Here is a 13,935-nt window from a genome sequence, read left to right as displayed (position 1 = left end):
CACTTGCCATGAAAATAACGATAAAGCAGAGACAAACTCGCAACATCTCTTCTGTGAGAAAGAGGTTGCAGGGAAGAGAAAAGGACATACCCTACGAGGCTACGAAGTCTATTTTGAACTCTATCAAGGCAGGATAAGTCCTTTCTAGCAGCTCCTGCCAAATGTGGCAACAGTACTCCATCCTTGGACGTACCTGGCTCTTATATAGATAGAGAATTGCATCAGCAGTGAGATATCTACTGGATCGATAGAAGGATCCCACCATTTTTCCAGCAGCCTTGGCAATGGATTTAATGTATATGTTCCATTTAAGATCAGGAGTAAAGATCAAGCCCAGAAGCTTGTCAAAACATGAGGCCTCCCCAAGACGCGAGCCATTCATTTCAATTGATGCCAGATGGGGATCAGAGCGTTGATGATGTAAAGATAAAATGTCATTTAGCTTAAAAAGATATTTATACAATGTTTTTTTTTATGCTATATCAATTTCTTTAGATTTATAAAATGCAGATCAAGTTTTAAAAAATTTTTTCAAACTCCTGTGAGATTCAAACTTTACAGAATTTTATATAGATTAGAAGAGAAAAGTTAAATGGTCACTTACCTTGAAATTGTCGATTTTTCCTTTAACTAATTCATTTTTGGCCAATGCCTTTTCCAAACATTCCTTAGTGTACAGGTGTGGATTTTTTCCTCTATCAATACATCTGAGAGAAAAAGAAAATAAATATATAAATATATATTAATGAAATCAAAGGGTAGTATTTACCTGATATACGCAATGGTAAACTTCAAACTAATATAAATAACAGCATTTATATAGAGAAAGAAAATTAAAACTTTCACTTAATGCCTTAACTAGGAAATTCTAGCATTGCTACAAATATAATTTACTGATTTCTATATGTCCTCTGATGAGAAGAATAACAAGAACAGTATTCTTTGAAACTCTGCGGAATAAGGACTTTGTAAAGTGGAACAATAAATTTTGATTGTAAAGTTCAACTTCCAGTTTTAATTTTCTTCCTCTCTCTCTCTCTCTATATATATATATATACACACACACACACACAGATGCTTAACAGAATGTAAAAAAAGAATGTAAAAATGGGGAATTAAAAATATATCAGGTTGGTGCAAAAGGTTCTGTTGATTTGAGGAATGGCCCTTAAAATCATTGTAATTTATTTCATGCATATTGTTATTACTTCCAACATATCACAACAATTAATTTATAATTTTTTCTTTCAGATTATTAAAGCATCATTCATATTTTTCCACAATATTCTCATTCATGTTGGCCTGAAGACAACCTTCTTTAATTAATAAAAAAGGAGTCATCTTCCATCATAATAATACTCATCTCCATTGTGCACTACTGCCCAAAAATCTCTCAGAAGAATTTGTGTGGGAAATTTTGTCTCATTATGCATATTCTCCAGACTTAGCTCCCTTGGATTATCACTTATTTTGAGGATTACATACCATTTAGATGACCTTTGGTTAACCTCATGAGAGGAAATTGAACAGAATTCATATTTCACATCAAAATCTAAAGAATTTTACACACAAACAAGGTAATTTTTTCTTTTTTTCTAACGTTCACCCCTAACAAGGCATATCGCCACTTGGACGTAAGGGGCTATTATTTGGAACCATGCCTAGGAAAGATTAATAAGATGTTAGTTTACATTATATTTAAACTTCTGCATATCAGTAGTCAGAGAAGCAGGTAAGAGGAAGGGAATTCCAAAGTCTAGCTGTTCGATAGAAGGAACCTACATTCTTTGCAGCAGCCTTCACAATGTCCTCAATGTATTTGTTCCAGTTTATATTACCTGTGAATGTTAAATCAAGGAGTTTGAAGGAAGAATTCTCAGGTAAGTTGTTATTTTTCATGCATATCGGTGGTTGGAGAGGCATCTTGTAATTGTTAACGGAGAGCAGCTTAGTCTTAGTTGCATTAAATGTTACCATTCATTTGCGGCCCTATTCCACTACGGTCTGGAGATCATTTTCTAACAATTCTGCCATGGACTTAGATTTATGTACATCCGTTCTTCCCTCGTGCATGTTATAGAGTGTTGCATTATCAGCAAATATACCCATCTCGGACACAATATTATCAGGGAGATCGTTTATGAATATCAGGAATAATACTGGTTTAAGGATCGCCCTCTGAGGCACTCCCACATTAATGTTATGCTACTTGGATGTATGTCCATCAATGGCAACCTGGATGGTCCTATTGTTTAAGAAGAATTTAATTATATTTAGTATATGTCCAGTTATACCATATGATTTAATTTTCATTAGCAGCTCTTCGTGCCAGACTTGGATATATCAAGGGCTACAGCTTTGGCTTTGCCTGCTTTATCCAGTGCATGGTATATGCGTTCAGAGATAACAGTTAAAATATCTGCATTAGAATGACATTGCCTAAATCCATACTGTTTGTCAGAGAGATTTGCTTTTGTGAGGTGGTGGACTCGTGCTTGATTAATTAAGGTCTCAAAGATTTTAGTGAAGAGGGGGGAGGAGATTGATAGGGTCAGCCCTTTCACCAGAATTCTTGTACACTGGTACCAGAAAGGCCATCTTCCAGCTATTAGAGAAGCAAGATTCAACAAGTCATCTATTGTTGAGCTTGGAAATTATGAGGACTAGCTCAGCTGAGCAATTTTTAATTACTATAGCAGGGATAAGTAAGGCAGAAGATCACAACAGTTAAATGTGACTGAGAAATACAATCAGCTGATTCTACCCATGAAGAAAACCATGTTACGTCTTATCAGAAAACAGATTTCTCTGCATGCAATATTTACTTTATGATTTTGATTTAATGTACTTTTGTATAGGGCTGCCTAAGAAATTAATGACATAAAAGTTAAACAGTTAATGTGTTAACCCTGGGAAGTATAGAGAGCAACATTAATAAAAATAAATACATAATACCAGCAATATTTTCTATTGTTTCAATTCACACGATTCATTTGGAGTTTTGTTTAATTTCATGCCAGTGGAGGTTCCATTTTTAACAATCAATTCAACAGAAACTGAGCCTTTTTAACTGTTGGGCTGATGTATGTTCTAGGTAGTACCTAGGTGATCCACCCTGCCAGGCTTTCGGGTGGGGCAAGTTTACTGCTAGTTTGAGGCCAATGGGACTACTAAGTTTATTGCTAGTTGGGGAATGCTGATGAGACTACAGGCATTTTTGCATAGGCAAAGTGCTCCTTCTTCAGGGGCACTGGTTTCTTCTTTCCACCTTCCAACCTTGTGTGATATCCCTCTAGTAGTTGGAGGGAGGTAAATACTTACATTGGATTTTAATAAAAAGGAGGTAAAAAAAAAGAAAACACTACTTACTCAAACACTTCCAAGGGTACTTGAACATCATTCATATGACTTTTTAATTTGTCAATCTCTTGCATTCCAACCACCATCGTATGTCTGAAAAAATAAAAATAAAATAAAAAATAAATTATTTAAAAAAAAAGTTAATGAATGTCCTTTTTTTGCCATTTTGAAGCATTGTTGAAATTCTTAATATTAAAAACAAAGCGATTGGAAGTCATATAATACAAAATGTTTATCATTAATATTTTCATTTTTCATTTTCATCAGAAAAAATAAATAAGTAAAATAAAATAAATTATTCAATAAAAAATTAATAAACGTTTCCTTTTTGAAACATTGTTGAAATTTTAAATATTAAAAACAAAACCATTAGAAACCGTACAATACAAATATTTTTTAATTTTATTTTTCAACAAAAAAAAAAATAAAAGCTGCTACACATTTTTTCTAAATTCATTAATTTTTTTCCAGATTGTTGTCTTTAGTTAAAAATAGTTTGTGCATGGCAACACAAGTAAAGGACTTAATGACCATTCTTTTTTTTTAAGCATTGTTAAAATTAGAAATATAACAAAATCATTTTACTTTTATGTTTGTGAACTTAGAAAAATAATACAAAAAATAAAAACCAAAATATATCATTGGAAATTAAATTATTTCCAGCAATCTTAGACCTTTCCGTGGGAACATACAAAGGACTTCACCCTGCACCACAAAGAAAAATTGTGTGAAAATGGCTTTTGTGCATATGGATTAATGCAGAACATCTGATAAAATATATAAATATAAAATGGTTGAATTTTAAACCAATCAAAAGCTTCCTGGGTTCACAAATGTAAAAAAAAAAAAATAAACAAACACAAGCTCCGACGCATTCTGCAAACATCAGTTGCACTCAGAGTGTGTGTGTAACACTGTTGACCCTCTGATCATCTTCCGTCAAGTCTGCGTCTGTCAGTTACATCAGCTTATTTCGATTTGCTCCAAGCTACAACTTGCATTCAATTGTGTGAGACTGGCACATCTTGATTAACAACTCTACTTTAGTTCCCTTTGTGTGCGTGTGTTGGTGAACAACTTTCTATATCTTTGTTCTGCTGGTAAACTTATTTCATCTGGTTTTTGCTATATTTTTCCTTCTTTTTTTAAATTCCTAACATTTTTTAGGGGGGGAGGCGTCGATAGTATCACAAAAACAATATTGTTTGTTATATTAAAACTGAAACAATCATTGAATTACAATAACAAATAATAATTAACAAAATGACTTTTTCAAAACCAACATGCAAATTAGTTAACATTGCAACTGACATTGCATCTATTGTGTAGAATTGAATTAAGTTGAAATAGGATGTTTGGATTTTACTGTTAGTGCAAGAAATGAGTCCAATATTTGCATTTATTCATTCAGTAGTAGTAGTAGAAATGTTCTAGTTAACTACCACACCTTGATTAACAATCCTATTTTAGTTCCCTTTGTGTACATTGGTGAACAACTTCCTATACCTTTGTTCTGCTGATAAACTCATTTTCTTTTATTTTATATATTTTTCTCTCTTTTTTAATTCTAACACTTTTTTTTTGGTGCATATGGGGGGGAAATATTACTTGTACTTGTACTTGAAACGACATTCACCCTGGAGGAGTTGAGTCGGCTTCATGAAGATGCACATCTCGTACCGCTGCGGCCCAAGCCCGGCGATCGGAGGCAAGATCCCGAGTGAGCAATAGCCAGTCACATCTCCAACGAGACAGGCCATAGATGAGTGGGCCCGAAATAAGCTCAGTGTCGGCTTTGATAGTCCCGAGCCACGTTCTTAGCTGGCCACCGACACGTTTTTTCCAGCCGGGTAGAGGACGTGGGGAGATAGCCTCGTGGATAAAGACCCCTGCATCACAGCAAGAGGCATGGCCGAACCATCGAAGGCGTCGGGCCCGCAGTAGGTCAGTAATTGCCTGGAGATTGCAGCAACGCCGGACTTCTTTGTTGGCGATGAAATCCAAGGGACGGACATGGAGAATGCGGCGGAGATTGTAGTGGTCGAAAACTTCTACGCGTCGCAGATCCGCTTTCCGTATGGGCCAGGTCTCACATCCATACAAAAGTAGTGAGCGGATGAGGGCCTGGTAGATTCGTATTTTTGTCCTCAGACGTATTTCAGGCCGTGACCATAATCGCCTTTGGAGTCAACAAAAGGCAGCTCGTGCGGCATTAATGCGCGCCTCAATCTCATTCATGCCTTGACCGATATGAACGTGCAGCCCAGGTATTTGAAGCCATCCGTCTCCTCGAGGGTTTCCCCGTTGAGAGTGACGGAGGACCTTTCTGCTTGGGGGATGCCAGCCGATAGAATCTTCGTCTTGCTGGCGTTGATTCTCATGCCGATGGCAGCTGCCTTCTCCTGGATTCGGTTCAGCACCGTCTGTATGTCTCTGTAGCTCTCCCCGAGAACCGCAATATCGTCCGCGTAGTCCAAATCGGTGAGATGAAAGTTACGCCCCACCACGACGCCAGGATATCCAGGCAGCGCCTGCTCCATGATCCAATCAATAGCGTAATTGAAAAGGGTGGGCGAGAGCGCGCATCCCTGGCGGACACCACTGCTGACGTTGAAGAAAGAGGAGTCCTGGCCATAACAGCGAACACGCGTGCGAGTCCGATGGTAGTAAGCCTTGATCAAGTTGAGTAGCTTCGGGGGGATACCATCTGCTTCCATCACTCTTCACAGGGTACCGCGGTCGACCGAGTCAAAAGCGGCAGCGAAGTCGATAAAGCATACGATTGTACGCTGTTGGTAGCACCAGCGCTGTTCCAAGGCTTGCCTCAGCGTGAATATTTGGTCGATGCATCCGCGGCCAGGTCGGAATCCGCATTGGTTAGGACGAGTCCTTCTGTACCTTTCGTATTGAAACCGTCTCAGAATGAGGATAGTGAAGACTTTGGCAGCGACATCTATAAGGCTGATGCCTCTGTAGTTACTACATGTCCGTTTGTCACCCTTCTTAAAAAAGGGAAGAAGGATGGCGTCACTCCAATCTTGGGGAATCTCCCCACTATTCCAAATCTCAGAAATCAGCTGGTGTAGGCGAGGGGTTAATTCATCGATTCCGGTCTTGTAGAGCTCAGCCGGGATACCATCCTCGCCTGGAGCTTTGTTATTCTTCAACTTGGCAATGACGGCTCTGATTTCTTCATGGCTGGAGGTATCCGACGAGCAATCGTAGAGATCTGCAGCGGTGGGGGTGTTTTGACCTGGTATTGTAGGTGGAGACTGGTGGTTCAGGAGTTCACGGAAGTGCTCGTGCCACCGATCCAATCATGCGTTTAGCTCAGTAATGATTTCACCTCCACTGTTGTGGATGGATTCGCTCACGGATGACCTCGTCTGTGTGCTGGACTTCAATAGTTGATATAACTTGCGGGAGTCCCCTACCGAGGCCGCATGTTCCATGTCAGTTGCGATATTGTGCCAGTAGACATTGCGGTCGTTGCGGGCAGAGTGCGTTGTTTCTCGGCGAAGGCGACGATAGTTGGCATCTCCGTTGAGTCTGGCGCGTTTAGCCTCCTCACCCAATTTCACCGTTCGACTTGAGATCCAGTCCTTTTGACGACGCTTTGTGAAACCCACGGTGTTGGCTGCTGCTTCAGTGACGTCCTTTTTGAGTGCTTTCCATATATCTTCCACCGATTCTTCTGGTTGTAAACCATTGAATCGGTTGCGTAGGTCCAGTCGAAACTGAGTCGCAGTGTCGTCCACTTTCAGCTTCGTGATATCAAGACGTTTTTGACGGGAAACGTGTTTGTTGGCCTTCAGTCGCATTGTGAGCTTGGCTCTAACAAGGACATGATCCGATCCATAGGTATTTCCTGTTTCAGCACCTCTGTAAGCGCGGCAGTCACGCATATTGCTTACCCAGCGTTTGCGTATCAAAATGTAGTCTATCTGGTTCGCCGTGACACCGTCATTCGAGTACCACGTCACCAGTTGATGATTTGAATGCTGAAACTTCGTATTGGAGACAATGAGGTGATTGTTCATCGTGAAGTTAATGATACGTTCGCCATTGGCACAGCGATTCCCGACGCCAAATGGGCCCAGCGTAGATCTTGTTTGAGCATCCGCCTTGCCAGTTCTGCCATTCCAATCACCTGCTATGACAAGCATGTCGCCGGCGGGGGTTCCGTTGACGGCAGCTTGTAATTCGTTGTAGAAGGTATCCTTTATAGCGTCGGCTGAGTCTAGCGTGGGTGCATAGACTGCGATGACAGAGACGTTGTGGATAACTCCTTTTAGCCGAATTCGGGCAAGACGAGGGGAAATGGGTTCCCAATCCAAAAGAGATTTTTGTGCGCAGTCGCTCAGAGCGATTCCGACGCCATACAGTTCTGAGTTGTCCGTTACCCCACTGTGATAGAGGTGGTAGGAAGTATCTTCTTGTGGTACCTTGATGGATTGGTGACCACTGTCCGATAATCTGACCTCAGACAAGCATGCGACGTCCACCTTGTATTGGTGTAGAGAGCGCACCGTTAGGGCTTGTGCCGTCTCAGATCTCAGGGTTCGGACGTTCCAACAGGCGAAGAAGTAGTTCTGTCTTCTTCGAAGCATTCCGGCTTGCAAATTTAACACTTGTTCCACCGGGTGAACAAGCGTGTCGGCTCCCGCGTACGCCGTAGTAGGGTCCGCAGTTGTATATTTGTGCATATTTCTCATGAAGTTTCTTGGCGGTAGTAACCACAGGCGGACGCCAGTCGCAAGTGTACACTGTGGGTGTGTGCCCAGGAACGGATATCCTTGCCGCTGATTGTCAGCAGACGCAGAGGGATAGTCCGACGATGGAGCCGCCGATTATCGACAGTCGTTCCATGGGTTTGAAGACAGGTTGCCGCAAGTTCCTTGCAGACGCAGACTATCACCAGGCGCCGCCGGTTGCTGGCAGACGCAGCTGGATTTAAGAGCAGACGAACAGTTATAGCGCTGAACACTCGCTTGCATTCCCGCTCATTCGGTGTTAACCGGTCTCGCAACATGGACGCATGGGCGTGAATTTGTCTGTCAGAGGTTATAAGTGACACACGCCTTATGGAACCATTTTATAGAGCAGTGGGGGCTCATACCCATATGCCCAGCTCCGGCATAACATACCATTTTAGGGGGGGAATATTGATAGTATCACATTTATAACAGCTTGTATTTATTCATTCTTTTATTGATTGTAGTCACATTATGTATGAATGCAAGTTTAAATTTTATTAAAAAACTAGCAAGGTCACCCGACGTTGCTCAGGACCGTATAAGACAATGAGAAAAATTTTGAACATACCTGTTATTCTTAGAATAGAGGAAGTTTTTATGTTTATGTATCATTTGCCATCTTGAGCAAAATAATATTTTATCTATCCTAGGACGGGTATTACACAACATATGTATGGAATAATTGTACGTTCATTGGACAGGAAATTTACAGCACGTATGTGGAAAAAATTCCTTACCTCGGGCGGGTAATGTACAACACATATTTAAAATTATTACCATAAGTTTCTGTTGTGCTAAATTTTCGGTATGTCACAGGTAAGAGTGTGTTTGTTTTCACATCAGAGTGCTATAGTGGAGAAGCACCGGATTTTTTATATAAATGTTATACTACTCGAATATATTACATGATTTTCGATTTCGATAACTTATGTACATCACAGATAAGAATTTAATTGTTTTTCATATGGGTACTTCACTGTACAAGTACCATTATTTTCTGGGAAAGATACTGTAGGAGTACCATTTTTTCTAATTTAAAAATGTAAAAACTCGATACTTTTAAGTAATTTTCTGTTGTGCTAAATTTTCTGTCCGTCTAGAATAAGAATTTGTTTGTTATTTCATCTATTGCTATAGTGAAGAAGCACCTTATTTCTCATTTAAAAGTCATGCTATTCTAATATATAACGTGATTTTCGGTTTCAATGACTTTTACGCACGTCACAGGTAGGTAGGATTTTATTTGTTTTTCATATGAGTACTATACTACACAAGTACCTTATTTCTTGGGTAGGATAATGTGCAAATACCTTATTTATAATATATAGATGAAACTACTCGATGACTTTACATAATTTTCTGTTCTGCAAACTTTTCCATACGTCATAGGTGAGAGTTTGTTTTTATAATAGAGTGCTATAATAAAGAAGCACCTTATTTCTTATATATAAATGTCATACTATTCGAAAATATTACATAATTTTCAGTTTGGATTATTTTTATGTACGCCACAGGTAAGATTTTCTTTTGTTTTTCATATGGGTACTATACTGTACAAGTACCTTATTTCTCAGGTTACTGTACAAGTACCTTTTTTTCTTATGTAAAAATGAAAGAACTCGATACGTTTATGTAATTTTCTGTTGTGTTACATTTTCTGTATGCCAGGGGTAAGAATTTGTTTATTTTCTTATCTGGGTGCTATAGTGAAGAAGCATCTTATTTCTCATATGCAAGTCATACTACTCGAATATTAAACGGGATTTTCGGTTTTAATAACTTTCATATATGTCACATGCAAGATTTTCTTTATTTTTTCATGAGTACTATATTACGCAAGTACCTTATTACTTCAATAGAATTTCTTGTACACATAAATACATTAAAAAGTGATCATTGTATGTGATTTTTGGAATATGACTATACAAATATACAAACATATAATACATTAAATTTATAATGGTTAGTTAATTCGTATAGAAGTGAACCCAATACATACAAATATATAAGTATATATGTATACTAATCATTCATAATGATCGGTTAATTAGTTTAGGAGTGAATCCATAGAAATATATAAACATATACACATAATTATAATGCACAATGATCGGTTAATTAGTTTAGGAGTGAATCCAATACATGCAAATATATAAACACATACACGTAATCAAAATTAATAATGATCGGTTAATTAGTTTAGGAGTGAATCCAATAGATACAAATATATAAACATATACACATAATCAAAATTAATAATGATTGGTTAATTAGTTTAGGAGTGGATCCATAGAAATATGTAAACATATACACATAATTAAAATTCATATAATGATCTGTCAGTTTAGGAGTTAATCCAAGACATAGAAATATATAAACATATACACATAATTAATATTCTTAATGATCGGTTAATTAGTTTAGGAGTAAATCCAATACAAATGCCATTACTTGATCTATTTACGTGATTTTTGAAATGTAACAATTAAACAGATATATCATATATATATTTGAATATGACATTTCCATTACGTAAATCAAAAACATTCCTCTGTATTTTTTTTTTAATAAAAGTGTTATTGTATACTCATATAACATTTAAAAATCCAGAATATCGAAATGTAAAAAAAAAAAAAAATAGGAAAGAAAAGAAATGATGGGGATCGAAAGCGCAACACTTGTGCTAGTCAGGTATTAAATTCTCTACCAAACCTGGTTAATTTTAATGTGTGAAAAGATTTCTTTTTAATGGTAAAATACAAGAATAGGTAATACTTATGAAAAAATAAAAATAAAAAAAATGATTTTTAAGATTTTTTTAAACAGTAAAAAAATTTACCAATCATTTCCACATGTTAAAACACAGCATGTTCAGTAGAGAATTTTATTCTAATGCATTTTATATAAATTGTGATTTTTCATGTTAACTATTCTCTACTTTTACTGAACATTCGTTTTTCATCAAATAGAATTGTTATATATATTTTTTTTTCGATTAGTGAGAAATGATTCCATGCTATAGTTCCTAGCTAAGATAGGTATTATTTGATATACGAGGGGTGTGCAATAAGTAATGCCCCTGACCCACTTTCAGTTGTCTGATCTAGCTGAAATTTTGCATGTCCAATGATTTATATCTCTATGGGTTGTATGGCAAATTACTCTGAACTAATTGTGGTTTCTGTTTTACAGGTGTTTAAACTGAGTCAGGTGTGAAATGGAGCCTGTTGAATGTCGAGCAGTGATCTGGTTTTTGTATTTGAAAGGACGCACACCATAGGAGACTTTTGATGAAATGAAAGAAACTTATGGTGATAATGCCCCATCATATGATCTTGTAAAACGTTGGCATCATGAATTCAAACATGGCCGGAAGTCTGTGGAAACAGCTCCTAGACCTGGTCGCCCCCCCCCATTCTGCCATTGATGAGGCATCTGTCCGTCAAATTGAGGCTGCCATTTTGGAAGATCGGTGCATTACTATTCGCCAAATAGCCACAGATGTCAAAATTAGTACAGGGTCTGTGGAAATTATAATTCATGACCATTTGCATATGCATAAGGTGTCTGCCAGATGGATTCCTAGGTTGCTCACACCATTCCAGAAGCGAGAACGCGATAAGTGCTCAAGAAGATGAGTCAAAGTTTTTCAAAAGACTGATTACACAGGATGAAACCTGGGTCCATCACTATGATCCAGAGACCAAAGCCCAGTCAATGCAGTGGAAGCACTTGAACTCACCACCTCCAAAGAAGGCAAGGGTGCAGCGCTGGCAAGGCCATGCTCACAGTCTTCTGGAACCAGGACGGAGTAGTGATGACAGATTTCCTGGCAAATGGTACCACAATGACAGGAGCCTATTATGCTTCACTTTTGAGGAAATTAAGGGAAGCTATCAAAATCAAGAGGCGGGGCAAGATCAGTAAATGTACCCTCCTCCTGCAGGACAACACTCCGGTCCAAAACTCGCATGTTGCCAGAGCAGAAGCATGGGCATGTGGTTATGAAATCCTCCCCCATCATCCCTACTCTCCTGACCTTGCACCCTCTGACTTCTTCCCAGCCATGAAATTGTTTTTGAAAGGAAAGCATTTCCCAGATGATGCAGCCTTGATTTCTGAAATCACGTCGTGGTTGGAGGACCAACCTGGGGTGTTCTACAAAAACGGTCTCCAGAGCTGCATCAAACGATGGGAGAAATGCATAACTCTGGGTGGTTCAAAATCTGAAAATCCAAGAAGATTTTTTTAATTTTTTTTTTTTTATTACATTTTCACCCCAAACAAGGCAAATTGCCACCTTGGTGTAGGGGGCTACTGTCAGGGGCAACAACTACTGGGGTACTATGTAGGGATTTGGGCAGCAAGGTGTCGGTTCACGTTACACTTGAACTTCTGCACGTCAGTACTGTTGGGGAAGCAGGGACCTGGAATGGAATTCCAGAGTCTAGCGGTTCTGGGGAAGAAACTATTGGAGTAAAAAGATCTTTTACATCTAGGGATCTCTACAGTGTGGGGGTGGGATTTAGCAGCCTGTCGGGTTTGTCGAGGGTGCTCACGTCGTGGGGGCACAAGTGATTGCAGTTCGTCAGAGCATTCACCACTAAAATACTTGTAGAAAAGGCAGAGGGAGGCAACATTTCGTCGATGGGACAGAGGCTGAAGCTTAGATGCCAGTTCAGGGCCTATCAGGTTTGCGACTCTCTTTTGAACCTTGTCAAGGAGCGAAAGACTAGTAGCAGATGCACTAGCCCAGATGTGGCAGCAATACTCCATACATGGGCGAATGGTGGCCTTATAGAGGTACAGGATACTTTCGGGTGTTAGTAGTTTTCTAGCACGGTAGAGAGAGCCCACCTTTCTTGCAGCGGCCCTGGCAATGCCTTCAATGTAATTGTTCCAACTCATGTTTCCTGTGAACGTTAGGCCAAGGAGTTTGAAAGATGGACTCTCAGATAAAGAGTCGTTGGCCATTGCTATGGGTGGTAGAGAGGGTTTCTTGTAATTATTGAAGGAAACTAGTTTAGTCTTGGCAGCATTGAACGCGACCAACCACTTTTGTCCCCATTCCACTACAGATTGGAGGTCTTCCTCTAGTGTTTCTGCCATTTCTTTAGAAATGTGTTCATTCGTCTTCCTGTCGTGCCTGCCATAGAGTGTAGTGTCATCAGCATATATACCCATCTCAGAGGCAATGTTGTCGGGGAGGTCATTTATGAATATCAGGAACAATAGAGGTCCAAGGATAGAACCCTGGGGCACCCACGCATTTATATCATATTGTTTAGATGTACGACCATCGAGGACAACCTGGATTTTTCTCTTATCTAAGAAAGATTTAATTATGTTAAGTATTCTACCAGTGATACCGTATGATCTGATTTTACTGAGGAGACCCTCATGTCATACCCTGTCAAAAGCCTTAGATATATCTAGAGCTACCGCTCTGCCCTCCCCCGCTTTGTCCAGTGAATGGTATATACGTTCAGAGATCACAGTTAGGATGTCTGCTGTGGAACGGGCTTGTCTAAATCCATATTGCTTGTCAGTCAGTAGTTTAGCAAGATAATTTTATATATTAGATGAATAGTTTTTATATGTTGTGTTCATTTTTATTTTGTCTTTTATTTAAAACAGGCAAAATAATAGTAGAATGCAACTTATTAGTTAAAATAAAATTGCACATTTTGTTTTCTTTTGCTGAAATGTCTATGGAGGCAGAATTAACTGAAAAACAAAACAGTATTGTTAATTTTTTGTAAAGGTAACCTGGAACAGCTCCAGTAGGTGATGTTTGTACCATTCGATGATATGATCC

General features: G+C 38.8%; 1 protein-coding gene across 1 annotated transcript in view; it reads right to left on the bottom strand.

The window, feature by feature from the left end:
- The window catches only part of LOC145258240 (mediator of RNA polymerase II transcription subunit 10-like), a 39,202-nt gene that overhangs the window by 4,927 nt on the left and 20,340 nt on the right, over positions 1 to 13,935 (bottom strand). Inside the window, exons 2-3 of the mRNA XM_080116203.1 lie at positions 3,370 to 3,453; positions 605 to 707 (exon numbers count right to left, since the gene is read on the bottom strand). Coding sequence (XP_079972329.1) covers positions 605 to 707; positions 3,370 to 3,453 — 187 coding nt within the window. The remainder of the gene's footprint in view (positions 1 to 604; positions 708 to 3,369; positions 3,454 to 13,935) is intronic.

Source organism: Euprymna scolopes, chromosome 33 (genome assembly GCF_053919585.1).
Source record: "Euprymna scolopes isolate OS-2025 chromosome 33, ASM5391958v1, whole genome shotgun sequence".
In the NCBI taxonomy this organism is placed as follows: Eukaryota; Metazoa; Mollusca; class Cephalopoda; order Sepiida; family Sepiolidae; genus Euprymna; species Euprymna scolopes.
The sequence above is the reverse complement of the archived record's forward strand: the minus strand, read 5'-3'. Positions and strand labels throughout refer to the sequence as shown.